Genomic DNA, 15,426 nt, shown 5'->3' with positions numbered 1-15,426 from the left:
CGGACTCACCTCGGCAGTACGGCAGGGGGAAGTCCCAGGCAGCGGTGCCGGAGGAAGTGGCAAGGCAGGAGAGCACAGTGTGGCCCTCCAGCACATAACCCTGGTTGCAGCTGTAGCGGATCTTATCCCCGATGTTGAAAGTAGAGCCCTGCTGCATGCCATTCAGCAGCTGGCCTGGATTCCCACAGGTGTAGCTTGGAAGGGCTGGAATGGGACAGAAACAAAAAAAAAAAAAGTAAAAAGTTTTTACTGAAAACCGTTTTGTATATAATATACTGTGAGAGAGAGAAACACATTGAGGTTTTTAATGTAAAAAGGTATTCCTGTAAAATTAAGTCTAAAATGAAATAAATTTTTTTACCATATTCTATATCTTGGTGAGCCTAAGAAACTTCTTTCAGACATATTTCATCTCATATTTTCATTCATCTTTACAAAAGTCTACACTGTAGATGTAGGGTTGCAATTTGCGGTAATAGCCTGCTATTATACAGTATACCTGTAATGTCACTTCATTATACTTACACAATCACAGCAGTACTGATTGGTACATACTTAATATTCAACCCATTTACAGTACTTTAACCCATCAGAAGTCATTGTGACTCACAAGGTCATTGACATTTGCCAAGATTTAAAACATTATGTTAAACATTAACACAGCACATTATGTCAAGTGACAAGCATTATGGCAACACAGCAAGTCAGTTTACAGGTAAAACATTTTAACGTTTCGAAAATGTCAAATGACCAGTTAGACAACAATTTGTTTGTTGACAATTTTTGTTCTTCTGCTCAGAAAGCTTAATAAAATATAGACCGATATAGAATGACCAACAGACAGAACGACAGAACGATAGATAGATAGACAGACAGACGGACGGACGGACGGACGGACAGACAGACAGACAGACAGACAGACAGACAGACAGACAGACAGACAGACAGACAGACAGACAGACAGACAGACAGACAGACAGACAGACAGACAGACAGATAGATAGATAGATAGATAGATAGATAGATATTTCAAAATAATTTGAAGCATTTGAATATAAGTTCTATATTCCAGCTCTTCTATACAATACCAGCAGTTGTTTTTTTACTGATCTGTTTTAATTGGAAAGCCATGCTAATGTTATTTAGTTTGTGGGTGCAGATTTACAAAATACCCATATTGGAAGATAAGCTCTACTACTGGCAATGTGGTAATGACCTATTAGCAGGAGTACAGTGCAGTCTTAGTAGTGCTGGGTATGGAGAGACCACTTGTGAGAGAGAGGTAGGCTGCCTGCTGATTACATCAGCGCTGATTAGGAGAGCAGTTTCGTCACTGCACATGAGAGAACATGTGAGAACACCTCGTTTGACACACACACACACACACATTTATCAGCATGCATATTAATGAACAGTTACGTAGGTGTGAGAAACATACACTTGAGATTGTGTGATTTTAACCAGGACTGAGTTGAGTGCTCCCTTAACCGTTAATTAACTTGACTGATCTAGTGGCATGAATATGAGCCAGAATGCTAACTAGATTCTCCCATTGCTGGTCTGGGAGAACAGTTCAAAAGAATGAAAACCATCTACTTTCTCATTCTGATTTTGCATATACATAAATCATACATGTTATAACAGACCTGTTTCTTAAACAGAAATCCCTGCTGGCCTTGAGGGACTTTAAGTATTCTGCGCAACTTCTGGATATTCCCTCATACACCGTTCTCTCTGTGGCCCCACTGCATTTGTCATCTCCAGTCTATAAATCACAGGACTGACTTTACCACCCTTGCAGTTTGACTGCTTTAACCATTTTAAGGGTCGCTATATCCTGCCCGAGTGCTGAAATGGCAAGAGATGCTTCTCGCGTCACGTCTGCATCTATGAACCTCCTTCTACTTCTCGTTCTCCATTTCTTTAAATTTTTCTCCCACTGAACCAGAGAGAGAGAGAGAGAGAGTTTGGTGAATAAAAGAATAAACTCTGTCCTTGTAAGCTGCTGAAAAACAGGATTCAGTTCTAATTTTTCCATCACCTTTTTTTTGCCTTTCTTAACAAATTTCACTTGCGAACTACTGTCACGATTAAAAACTCTGGTGCACTTCATTATGCATCACAGAGTCTCTCACTTGGCCAGGTATATACCATGTGAACATCATGTAAAGCAAGCAGTTGCAGATACATGATGCTTAGTCTGGCACTTAAAATAAATAAAATTAATAATATAAAAAAATAATAATAATAATAATGATGGCCAATAAATTAATGTACATAAAAATAAATATGCAAATGATATGTAAATATGCAAATATGCACTAGCATTTAAAATATTAGAGTTAGTACATTGGGAATCTGATGATTTTCTATTTTATTTTTTTAAAGAAATTACTTTTTTATTATTCAGCAAGGATTTATATATTGCTTACTGGTGGTGGTTGAGGAGGAGGAGGGTTGTAAACTGTTTTGGGTGTACAACAATACAAAAAAGCACTATATAGATGTATAATTCATTCATTCAATTCATACTGTTTTTATTATTATTATTATTATTATTATTATTATTATTATTATTATATTTTAGATCAAATAAATGCTGCCTTGGTGAGCATCTTGGAGAGACTTTTTAAAAAAAAATTACCTCCAAACTTATTAATGGTAACGCAAGTAGATTATGAAAAAATGCAAATCCACAAGTGATAAATATTACTTTCATATACCTATTACTAGAAATATCAATAGTAAAATTACTGGACTTGTGGTGATTTCAAATACTATACTGAAATACGTTCAAATATCTAATTGCACTAATCTGCCAAACTTTGCTAAATCCAAATGTTTATAGCTTTTTCAAAGGTTCTCAGTACAGCAACCTGATAAATCTGTGTCCGCGATCAAGAGAATAAATGAAAAGCAAGGTCAGGAAATTAAGTTTGCTTGTGTTCACAACGATCGTAATACTAATAAACTGCTTAGCATACAATATTTCCACAGCAGATTCAAGAGAACTGATTTTATGCTGATGAGGATTGATTTGTTTTACCAGCAAAAAATAACTGAAGCAGCAACAGGCATAAATAAATGATTTGCAACAGCGAGAAAACAACACCACATACAAATCACTGTCTTTCTGTGACTTTAACTAGCACGTATAGGTTATGTTATGAAAGTTGTGTGTCCACACACGTGAATATGAATATGACAGCTCTGGCGCAATCCGCTCTGAAACAGCTACCACTCTCCACAGTCTATACTTTAAAAGTGACATTGTGAAATTGATCCCAACACACTAGCACATTACCTCAATAAGCAGTTTCTGCTTTGTTGAGCAACGATTCAATCAATGCCTTTCTGTGCATGCACAATTACCAGGCAACTGCAGTGAACACTCATCAGCCCCCTGCACACAACAGGCAAGACATGCAATCTTTTGCAAATCCCACAATTCCTTCTACACAGGAGAAGAGTATAAGCACTAAAAGGTAATGACACCCATGCATTAGTTCTAGATGAAAGGAGACTGTTGAGCTGTGCAAGAAAAAATAGACTACTTGCTTTCTGAGGGACTTTAGAGCTAAAAAAAAAATTATAGTCAAAAAGTTTGTTAAAAAAAAAAAAGGTTGTCTAAATGCTGTCATTGTTTTCTTCCTGCATGACTTGCTTCTTCTGTCAAACACACCATATAATGAAAGTGAATGGGGTGCAGTTTTGTTTGGACCCCAACATTCACAATATCTTCTTTTTATGTTCCACAGATGTCAGTTAGCCATACAAGTCTGAGGTACAATCTATTTTTTCTTTCTTAGATCAGGATAAAAACAAAGATACTATAAACTGCAATTTTATAAAAAGACATAAATGTGTATTTTTGTTTATGCCCCAGAGTAATAGGCCTAGCTGTTAAAATTAAGCATCAAAATGCAATTTTGTTCAGACGATTACATAAATAGACCCAACAGTGGAACTTTTTAAAGATAATCCTACAGGGATTACATTCTCTTTTTGTCTATAACAACCACCAAAAAAATTACGAGATAAAATGGGATATTTACCGGAGACCTGTCAAAAATCTTATTGAAAATAACTTAAAATAACTACAATATATATATATATATATATATATATATATATATATATATATATATATGTGTGTGTGTGTGTGTGTGTGTGTGTGTAAAATTAGATTCCACGAAAATTTGTATTGTATATGGTCGGTTTTGAAAAGTCAATTTTTAATTAATTTCACAAAATGTGATATTCAAAGATTTATTAAGTCATGTTTTCTCCCCTTTTTTTCCAAACTGCGACAAACTGAGACCCGTCGACCCTGGACCCGTACGGGTTCGGGTCTATATTTTAAATGATCAGCTGGGTCTGGGTCGGGTCCCGGGTCTGTTTAACATTGTGTGTAATACCCGTGCGATCGGAGTCATCGGACTCTGAGAACACCCGGGCGTGATCAAACACTGCTTGTGTTTTTTGTAACTTGCAACTTGTAAAATTAGGAAAAGAAAAGAGTGAGCCAAAAAAAGTGATCTCTCTCTCTCTCTCTCTCTCTCTGCCTTTAAAAGCAGAGCGCGCAGACTCAGAGTTAATGCAAGTGCACACACGGTAATAATGCTTGCAGACTTGACATACTCATATTTAATATATTTCAAATCAGCAACACAATCTGAGGTGAACTGTCACATGAATGTTTTCTATGACGCTCAAATTGCGTTAAAGCATACAGAGCGATCGTTATCATAATAGGCATTTCTCGGATCTACACGGGTCCGGGTCCAGCTTTTGAAATAATAGACGGGTCCGGGTCGGTTCGGTTTAGTGCATTACGGGTCTCTTTTGGGTTTGGGCACAAATTTTTTGACCCGTGAAGACCTCTACACCAGTCTCCCTTTTTTACAGAATGCGATATTATCCTCTCAATATTATCACAGCGCACCATTCCACACATGGCGGCGCTTTGAATACACATGGCATCCTACTTTTCCTCATCTACTTTGTACTTTATGCTCAACAAACAAGGGCTGCACGATACATTTCATGTGATTGTAATGTGCATCTCATCAGTAAAGCCGGTTCTGTGATTAAGGAGCCGTAGTCTCTCTTCATTGTACCTGACTGCCTGTGATGCATTATAATCCTCCGACAAGAAAGTTATTGGTCAGTACCAGTAAATCTCCATCATGTGCTTTCAGATGGAAATTATTCAGATGCATTTAATACACAGAGCCGTAGATCACTCTATATCGCGTTCATTAGATGAATCACATTTGATTATGAATGCGATACTGTGTAGCTTGTCAGTGTTATTGTTTTTATTAACACCATTTATGTTTTTGTTATTACAAGCACATAGCACTAGTCACCTAAATGAATGTAACATGGCAAAGAGGAATGCACTTTTGTATATGTATTGATGTTTATCTGTTTCTTTTCATTAAACCTGTCTTGTAAAGTGATCTTGGGTTTTGGAAAGGCGCTATATAAATAAAATTATTATTATTATTATTATTATTATTATTATTACTTTTGGAAGTTGAATGTAATGGAAATGTCCTTTTGGAATTTATGTGTTTTAATGTGATGTTGTTCATGTTCTTGTACATAATGAAATTTAATTTTATTGCTGTAATAATTTATAGCATTAGTGAGATGACTTGAAATTCATTTTGGAAGCGATGACTGATCAATGTATTTTTAGTCCAGTGCTTGTATATAAGATTAGTATTGACCAAGTTCAGAGGCTGTCATATGTGGATCAACTTATTATGTTGTGTATTTTTAGCAGTATCAAAATTAAAAAAATAATTTTCATATTGATTCGATGGATTTATTGCATTTTGATAATAATAATAATAATAATAATAATAATATGTATAATATGTATCTACATATATAGATTTCTTGGCATGTTTTTTTTCTGTTGGCTGCATTATCATATCATATCATATCATATCATATCATATCACATCATAGTTATATTATATTATATTATATTATATTATATTATATTATATATTATATTATATATTATATTATACTATATTATATTTGTACTATACTTATACTATATTATATTATATGCTGTCAAAATATTAATCCAAAATAAAAGTTTTTGTGTACAAATTGTGTATTTATTATGTATATATAAATACACACACATACAGTATATATTTTGAAAATATGTACCTGTGTTTACATGTATATATTTATATTAATATAGGTTATATCATGCATAAATATATTTAATATATTACCGTAACATTTTTCTTAAATATATACATGCATGTGTTTGTATGTATATATACATAATAAACATACACAGTACACACACATATGTAAAAAAATATTTTGGATGTGATTAATCATTCGAAAGCAGTAATTATATTACATCACATCACATCACATCACATCACATTATACTATACTAAAGGGGTGTTGAATGTTTGAATATGATTGGCTAATGAATGCTCTAAGGTGTGCAATTATTTTCAAGGCTTTCACATGCAGTCAGAGTAGTTCCAGGCAGGTCTTGACCGCATTACATTTCCATATCCATAATATTTCAGTTTTTTTTCCAAAGGGTCCTTACATCACCTGAACAATGTCAAGGTGTGGTAACTGTAGTATAAGCGGTCTGTTGAATTATTAGAAAATAAAGCACACCCGAGGTGGATCACCACCTGTGATGGCAGTGGGCAGCAGTGGCTCAATGGTTCATGTAGGTTGTCTACAAACCGGAAGGTTGGTGGTTCAGTCCCCGGCTGCACCTGACCAAGTGTCGAGGTGTCCTTGAGCAAAACACCTAACCCCAGCTGCTCCCGACGAGCTGGATGGCGCCTTGCATGGCTGACACGTCGCCGCCGGTGTATGAATGAGTGTGTGAATGGGTGAATGTGAGGCAACTTGGAAAGAGCTTTGGATGGCCATGGGGTCTGTTGAAAGCAATATATAAATGCAGTCCATTTACCATATCACCACCTGTGATATCAATGTTTTTGTCAATTACCAATGTTTCTGCAATAAATAGTGTTCACAATGATAAAGACAAGTGTTAAGTCAACAGTAGGTTCTACAGTCAAAATGTTGTTTTGTACAAGCCATTATGACATCTGAATGAGTCAGTGGATTCACACTTAATCCGAAAGGGTTTGTGTGAAAGTCAAGAATACTCCAGCTTCAATGAGTGTTTCTCTATCTCTGGTCCCTGAGTCATAAGGGCTCTGGTCCCTTTGCGTTTCATCTGGATCTATTTCATTTCTATTTTCCTAGTAGCTTGAGTCAGCAGAAAAGCAGACACAGAGGTAGGGTGAAGATGAGTTTAATAAATGCACATTTTATGTTTTCAAACCACTGGGGGTTGAAGGTGTCTGTCTCACGTTAAATGGTCAGTAACATTATGTGCTCATAATTGGCTCAGCATCTGCCCAGAGGAAACCTGCTTTGATTCTTCATTCTGTGCTGTTGTTTAATATATATATATATATATATATATATAAACCCTAACTTATTTATTTATCATCTCTGAACTGGCAAGATGTGCCATAATCAGCAGGATTTCAGAGCCAATTAATTTGGTAGTATGGCCAGCTCATAATCACACAGACAAGTTCAAATCTTGGTTGACTGATCATTTTTAAAGCAATCTGTCAGTAAATGTATATTAGCAACTGGAATTTTCTTTTTTTTTCTTTTTTTTGTGCTATTTTTAATTTAGACGACACATTCAGAAACACCCATACATCCAATTAAAATACATATTTTTAATAAAATGCAATTTATTCCTGAGTTACACATTACACTGATTTCCAGTGTCGCATGACCCTTAATCTTTAATATTTTTTTGTATAAACTGATACTTTTTGTTTAAATGAATACATTTTAGCACACAGCATATTTATTTTTTTAAAGATTATTTGCCATCGCTTCTGATCAAAATAATGTACTGTTGCTGAATACATTTTTATCAAAAATAAATAAATAAACAAACAAACAAGCAAAACAGTTAACAGAGCCCAAACATTTGAATGATAGGGTGTATCATATATTATATGAAATAATGGCAGTTTTAAAATACATCTGATAATATGTTGCTGCTTGACAGAAAAAAAAAAAAAAAAAAAAAAATAGTGACTGCACCGGCTACAAAAAAAAAAAACAAGAAATAAATTAAGACATTTATAATAGGAATTACGCGATTGCTAACTGCAAGACTAAAGCGACAAGGTTTGCCTCATTTTATATAAACACTAACAGATATAAAAATCTAATTTAGTGCAGAATTTGAGTGTGCTAAGATTAAATTAAATCACATAACTCCCTATGGCCTGTTCATCCTGTACCCCATAAACAGAGCTTTTACAATCGGCCTGCTGGGCTTCCAAAAATGTTTATGAAATGTCTTTATATCACTCTTATCTACATCTTTTTGTGTCTAAGGTTGCAAAAGGCACCGCGCTAGACCAGGCAGCTTTTTCTTTCTTTGATACTTGCTTCTCAAGCACACTTGTGGCCAATACGTTTAATCTGGAGGCGTCTTGTCACTCTCGTTCTAAAGAGCTCGACCGCTGAGAATATTTCAAACCACCTGGGCCTGCTATGGCTGACGCATTATTAAAAGCCTTTCATACAGCTGTGCACTGTAATATACAGCGGGACATAGACTGAGCACCTCTGGGAGAAAAAAAAACACGCCTTGGGTGTTTTACTAATTCGGAATTAGCCGATTTATTTGCTTATACGGTGTAATGAATGAAGCAACTGAGCAAATAATGTGAGTTTGCTTTCCACAGTAACATACCCGGAGTCAGACCTTCGTCTCATTGCGTTGCCACGGCAACAGGCACTGGTCCACCTGGGTGCGGTGGGCCCGTGCCGGTGAGGAACGCAGAAGGATGGGAGTTGTCAGTGAGCTTGTGTTTGTTTGTATCTTCTCTCTTTCACACATTAGAGGGACCCCCGTGTGTGAGGAAGAGTTTCCAAACGTAGCTCCAGCGTTACCGTTTACACCTCCACTAGTCTGCTCTTTCTAAGAACTGCCGAACTCACAGGCTGATTCGCACCGCTCACCCACAGACAAAATAATCCCCCCTTTCTTCCTTTAAAGCTATTTAGCAACAGGCCCATGTAGCTTTTTAAAGCTCCATGTGTAATGATGCTACTTACTGCATCCTGCGGTGAAGATAAGGAACTGTACATTTCTATTCAAAACATGATAAATGAATATATGCTTTGGTAGACCAAAAGACAAACACTGAATAAAATTTTCATAGTTGACGCAGAAATTTTTCTGATTTTTGTGAATGTTTTCTCATATAGTAAAATATTTACATTTATAACTATATACAGAATGCACAGGTATAATAAAAAAGTCTATTGATATGCCTTATAATAAAGATATAGTTATAATGAGATGTAGACAATATATATCCACATTTGCATTTGTACAGTATATTCGGGATTATACATATTTTCAGATTTCATGATATGCTTTTATATCAATGATTTACATTTATATACTCAGACTTGTAACTACAGTAGATTCATTTCTATATATTCACAATTTACATTTATATATTCAAATTTATATCTATATATTCAAAATTAACATTTAAATATCCAGAATTATAGCTATATATTCAGGTTTATAACTATATATTCAGATTCACTTAAATATATTCAGGCTTATAACTATATATTCATATTTACATGGATATATTCAGGTTTACTTTACTTTTATATATTCAGACATATTCACAATTTACATACATATATATATATATATATATATATATATATATATATATATATATATATATATATATATATACACACACACACACACACACACACACATATATATATATATATATATATATATATATATATATATATATATATATATATAGTTGATACAGGGTCAAAAAAGCTGCATGCAAATTCTTCAAGAAAAAAAAAAACCCGGGATTTCACAGTGATGCTTAATGAGTTCAATGGAAAATGTCTTTGTTGACAGGAACATGCATGGATTGTGTCGATGCTGCTAGCAGGAATCCCTGGACGTGACGTCAGTGTGTGAGTGAGAGCGCTTGCGTCCTTTAAAAAATCACCCTGCCATTTGGGAGATTTCCATGTGCATCCCTGTGAAATCAATCCATGCCTAACAGGGATCGAGGAAGCAGATCAGAGCCTCAGTAGCAGCTCTTAAATTACACAAAGCTGCCGGCCTGCCTGAGATGAATGTGAAAGAGGAGATGTAAAGCGTGCTCGAAGAATGGCATTGAACAGACAATCAGACAGTTTAAAATGACAAATAAGGAAGCAGAGAGAGACACATTGCTGGTGTGAAAAACTTTAGCAGAAGAAAATAAATATGCATGTCCAACAAAGTTACAGAATTACAAAATGATTAAGCGTTAAACATATTAAAACATTGACAAAAATGACATTTATTTTTAACGGCATAGTAAAGAGTCACACAAGATAGCACATTAGGTTAGCATCTACCTAGGCCAATTATGACTGAAAACTAGGGGTGTGACGGGACACTTATCCCACGAGACGAGACAAGACACAACCTGAGTTCACGAGAATGAAATCCTCAATGATAAAATATGAAACTGAAAAACATAAAATGCAAAAAATGTAGGTGCATTTTGAAATCAACTTGTACTTTATGAAATAAAACACCAATTATAATACATTTTATGCAGTAATAAACAACATGCAAACACTGCAGAAGATTTTGCCACAAACTCAACTGACAGGCAAGTAATTGCACAAAATTATAAATATAAATATAAATAAATAAACAACACAAATATCCATTTAAAGTGGAAGTAAAGCAGTCAGTCAATATATATATATATATATATATATATATATATATATATATTTATTCAAAATTCTTTTTTTTCATTGTTGTTCTGTATTGCTACTTTCTAATAGTTAAATTAAGTTGTATTCATTAAAAAAACATGTCTAATTAAAATCATGAAGCGTATACATTTTCACATCAATTTATTAAAAGTTTAACAAAAATGTAGTGTTTAGGGCCCTATAAAATGTATTATTTTTTCTCACTATATTATTAAAATTTTTTATTGTTACCAAATTCGGTGTTTTAGCATTTCTAATTATTTGAATGTATAAACAATTTATTAATAGCATTTTCTCTTAAAAGTAGCCTTCTGTGTTGTGTTTTTACATTTTTCTGGTTATCAAATGAAGACATAAAACATTAATTTCATTTATCACGTATATTTTAATTATTGAAGATTAAGAAAACTTTATTTTTGGCAAGCAAAGGGGATTTATTATTAAAATAAAATTAAAAAAATAAAAAAGTTTGTTTCATTTCAGTAGTAGTAATAGGCTATTAAAAAAATTGAAAAATAGTACCGGACAAATTTTTTTTTTTTTTTTTTTTTTTTTTTTTGATGAGCTGCCTCTAATACCTTTACAGTCATGTGTATGTGAAATGACGCTAGTTTTACTCAAATCAAATGGTAAAATGGTCATGAAGTGACTCTCAGAGCAGTTCTGGAGATGTTCATGTGTTCAAGTCCTCATTTAGTGAGACAGCAGAGGCTGAAATCACCGCGAGTGTCAGGCACATTTCAGTATAATGTATGTGTAGTAAATGTAACTGTGCGTCTGTGCCATTCATTAACAGTGACACGCACATGCAGGATTCACATTTATATCGACTTTTGAGGCTTTATATTTACAGATAACGTACATATTGTGATTTGATTTGTGTAATGACCTACTTTCGATTGATTAATTCAAAGTTTGACAAATTCTGTGACATTCCACGTTAAAACTGTGAATTCTGTTTTTATGACTGGATAAAGACTACACTACACTATCTTCCTGCTTATCATGAGGCCACTTGCCTGATGTGAATATAAAATAACTTACATACCACCACTGGTGCAAATCCAACAGATGAACAGATTTTTTTTATTTATTATTATAATTTTTTTTTTTTTACGTAAAAATAACACATCTGTACTTTTCTGTTCTCAGATTCCTTATGTATACCACTCATTTTTTCCACCCTCACTTGATCTGTCTTGATCCTTCCCCCGCTGCCAAGTATAGCTTCCATGTAATGCAGAAAAAGCCAGTGAAGGCCTTTATACAACTCAAGTGAAATTTATCTGTTGTTTTAACATCCATCTTTCATGAACAGCAATTGACATATTGACACTTGTATGCAAAAACTAAGAAAAATGTAATTGTTCTAAGCTGTAAAGTGCTTAAAATAACATTCAAAACTAACCCCAAACTTTATGTATATGGTTATGTATATTTTAAGCTACATCTCTACATTGGTTTTAGGAACTGGGAACATGTTACTTTATAACTGATAATCAAATCAACAATTAAAAAAAATTAAAATAAATAATGAAGAACTTTTTTTCAGGTGGCATTCACTGTTTGGTACTTTTCTCGTTTACATGACCATACAACTTCCCGATTCTGCACCTCAATGAGCCTTTTCCTCCACTTTTTGAGTATATAATCTCATAGAGAAAACAAGAGAATGTGTACAAGGACCAGAGGTGGGTAGTAACGAGTTACATTTACTTCGTTACATTTACTTGAGTAATTTTTTGGGGTAACTAATACTTTTCGGAGTATATTTAAAGATGGGTACTTTATACTCTTACTTGAGTAAATTTTTAGGGAAAAATCTGTACTTTTACTTCGTTACAGTGGGCGACGCTCCTCTCGTTACTTTATTTTAATGCAATACATGTTATAAATGCTTCAGTTTATTCCAAACGCGCCGTCTACTTTTCTCTGGGCAATGAGCGATGCCCATTCGCGAATGATTCATTATTTTGAGTCAATTCTGTTAAAAGGCTCGATCAAACCAATTGGCAAACGAGTGAATTGGTTCATGAATCAGTTTGAATGATTCGTCCAGTTCCCTGCCGCACGCGCTGAGCGCCTGAAGTGGTTCACTCGGAGTTGTAACGTTTAAGAACAGAAAGAGCGTTGAAAACGTGGCTGGAACTGCACTGAATTGAAAGCAAATCTGCAAAGGCTATTATTTGCTAGCGATGGAGACCCTTATTAGATGAACACCGCGTGTGCTGCCTACTGTTTAACAGGTAATAACTTGGGCTACATTCGATTACAGTACACGATACCTGTGACATTAGTTTGTTGTACGTGTGTGGCTTATAACAGAGTGGAGTCAAGTTGAATGCAGCTTCCAAAAGACAAAAAATAGCCGATTAAGATTTTATTAATTTTAATACAACCACACCGGTGCGAGTATGTTCAGCAAGTCATCAGCTGCTAAATTCAGATCTGTGATCGCTTGCTGGCGCTGAGCCAGAGATAGATGTGTTTTTACAGCGCTGCGCATTATAACCAATCAGACATGATGCTTTTGAGCTTATTAAAGCATTGGCCAATCAGAGGCCAATTATTTGTTTAAATGAACTTATTTTATTCTTGCTCTACCAACCTAAACTAATTGTGTGGAAAGGTTTCCTTAATTTAGTTAACTTCACAGAACAATTTTAAGTTTTAAATTTAAGTATATAGTAGCACCTGTATTTATTTACTGGTGTGTTGGTGTGTAATATGCAGGATAAAGTGATGTTCTTCACAAACAGTCATCATAATGCATATTTGCTGCATGGAAAAGAACAGATTGACATTTAGCTAGCTCCTTCTATACAGGTTTTGAGCAAGATAAGTTGACTAGATAGGCTGATTTTCAATTTTAAGAGAATGATAATGCTGAATAGTGATTTCTACATGTTGCTAACCGCTCAAAATAGTAACTTGTCAGAACTTGACTGTTAAATGAAATAATGAGTAAGCCTCAAAACAGTTTTCCCCATCAACGCAAATGCAACGCATATGACAAATCCCTCTTCTCTGCTGGAGATGTGGCCCATGCTACAGGTAACCATCTGGAGCTAAATCATGTGACATCTGGAGGCACAGCCTACAGATAAATAAAGCTTGCAATAATTTCTTAAACAGCTGAGTTGACAGATCAGCTCAGAGAGTGTATAGATCACACGAGGCATTCAAATATTTAACTAACTAGTAACTCAAGCAATGTCGGTTAAGCCAATTACGTCATATTGTTTTGCATTGCATGATCAGAGAACCTGCAAATGAAAATGCACAGCAAAAATCATACAAAAGAACATCATAGCATAAATGTATGAAATATTAAACACCTCAGATTGCATGAAAGACTGCATACAGTGCTGAGGATTTCAAGACCTCTTTTGTTAGAATAAATGTATCACACAAAGATTCTTTCATGTGTCTAATTTCCAGAAAAAGGCAAATGTACAGAAGATTTAAAGCATCTGCTACTCTTTCACCTCAAAACAGAGACCTTTTAACCAAATTCAAATGAATTCAGGGGTGTCTATTAGGAATATTTAATTGGATTATAATGATTCATTCTAATCCTAAAGCAGGTTACCTAAATCAACAGCCAACAGTGTTACATGTATTTGTATTCAGAGTTAACAGAGAAACCTGTCTATGTGTTGGTATACAGTAAAGTGGAAAGCAATTGATTATCAATAAAGACTCTAAAATAAAGACAAATGCCGGCCTAGAAGACCATTCCTCAGCGCTCTATTGGTCATGCTTCTCATTTAAAGGGCATCCAAGTTAATCTCAGATTTTAAACTGCCAAAAAATAATTTGGGAGTAATTTGGATGCAATCCACCAATGGATCTGCAGATGCCTCGCATTGACAGAAATTGTTCACTGAGGTGGTTTAAAATGCAAAAAGACAATCCATTGACCCTGTGTTTGTTCCTTGACCTAAACAGAGTCTTAATTAACAATCCTCTCTTTTCTGTCCACCAAACCAACTCTTGTGCGTCTCGAAAGTGAGGCCGGATCGATCCAGTCTGCTGATGAACTGCACCATAGTACTATGCTAGAGATTTTTCCAAAGTTATCAGCATTAAAGTTAAACCTCTATTTATAACAATTAACCTTGCGGATGTCAGTTCTGCATAACACACACAGCAATAGTGACACCCGTGACCTTGTAAATTCCCACTAGCTGTACTTGCTACTAATGGTAAGTTGGCCTTTTCTGCTTCAGGAAAGAATGGAAATGGAATAGGTGGGGTAAAATATGAAGAATGCATATGCCAGATCATTGTCTTCGGATAAATGAATACAGTTCATAACATATTTAATATCACAGTCTTTAATATGCTCCCCCTCTCATTTTCTGTTTTCATTTCCTAAACCCTAATGGTATTTAATAGCAATAAAAAATTAATTAAGAACAGAAAATAATTAAATAGTTTGAGGAAAGGCTGCATACAAGTGTGCTTTGAGATACCTAGAAATCCTCACTCGCACCAAGCAATCAAACTAAACTTGTAAAATGGTCTCAGGTCCACACC

At 34.7% G+C, this 15,426-nt stretch overlaps 1 protein-coding gene across 1 annotated transcript in view; it reads right to left on the bottom strand.

Moving 5' to 3' along the window:
• The window catches only part of LOC132145441 (CUB and sushi domain-containing protein 2-like), a 313,214-nt gene that overhangs the window by 205,457 nt on the left and 92,331 nt on the right, over positions 1 to 15,426 (bottom strand). The window contains exon 4 of the mRNA XM_059556481.1: positions 10 to 204. Coding sequence (XP_059412464.1) covers positions 10 to 204 — 195 coding nt within the window. The remainder of the gene's footprint in view (positions 1 to 9; positions 205 to 15,426) is intronic.

This window comes from Carassius carassius, chromosome 8, assembly GCF_963082965.1.
Source record: "Carassius carassius chromosome 8, fCarCar2.1, whole genome shotgun sequence".
NCBI classification, from domain to species: Eukaryota; Metazoa; Chordata; class Actinopteri; order Cypriniformes; family Cyprinidae; genus Carassius; species Carassius carassius.
The sequence above is the reverse complement of the archived record's forward strand: the minus strand, read 5'-3'. Positions and strand labels throughout refer to the sequence as shown.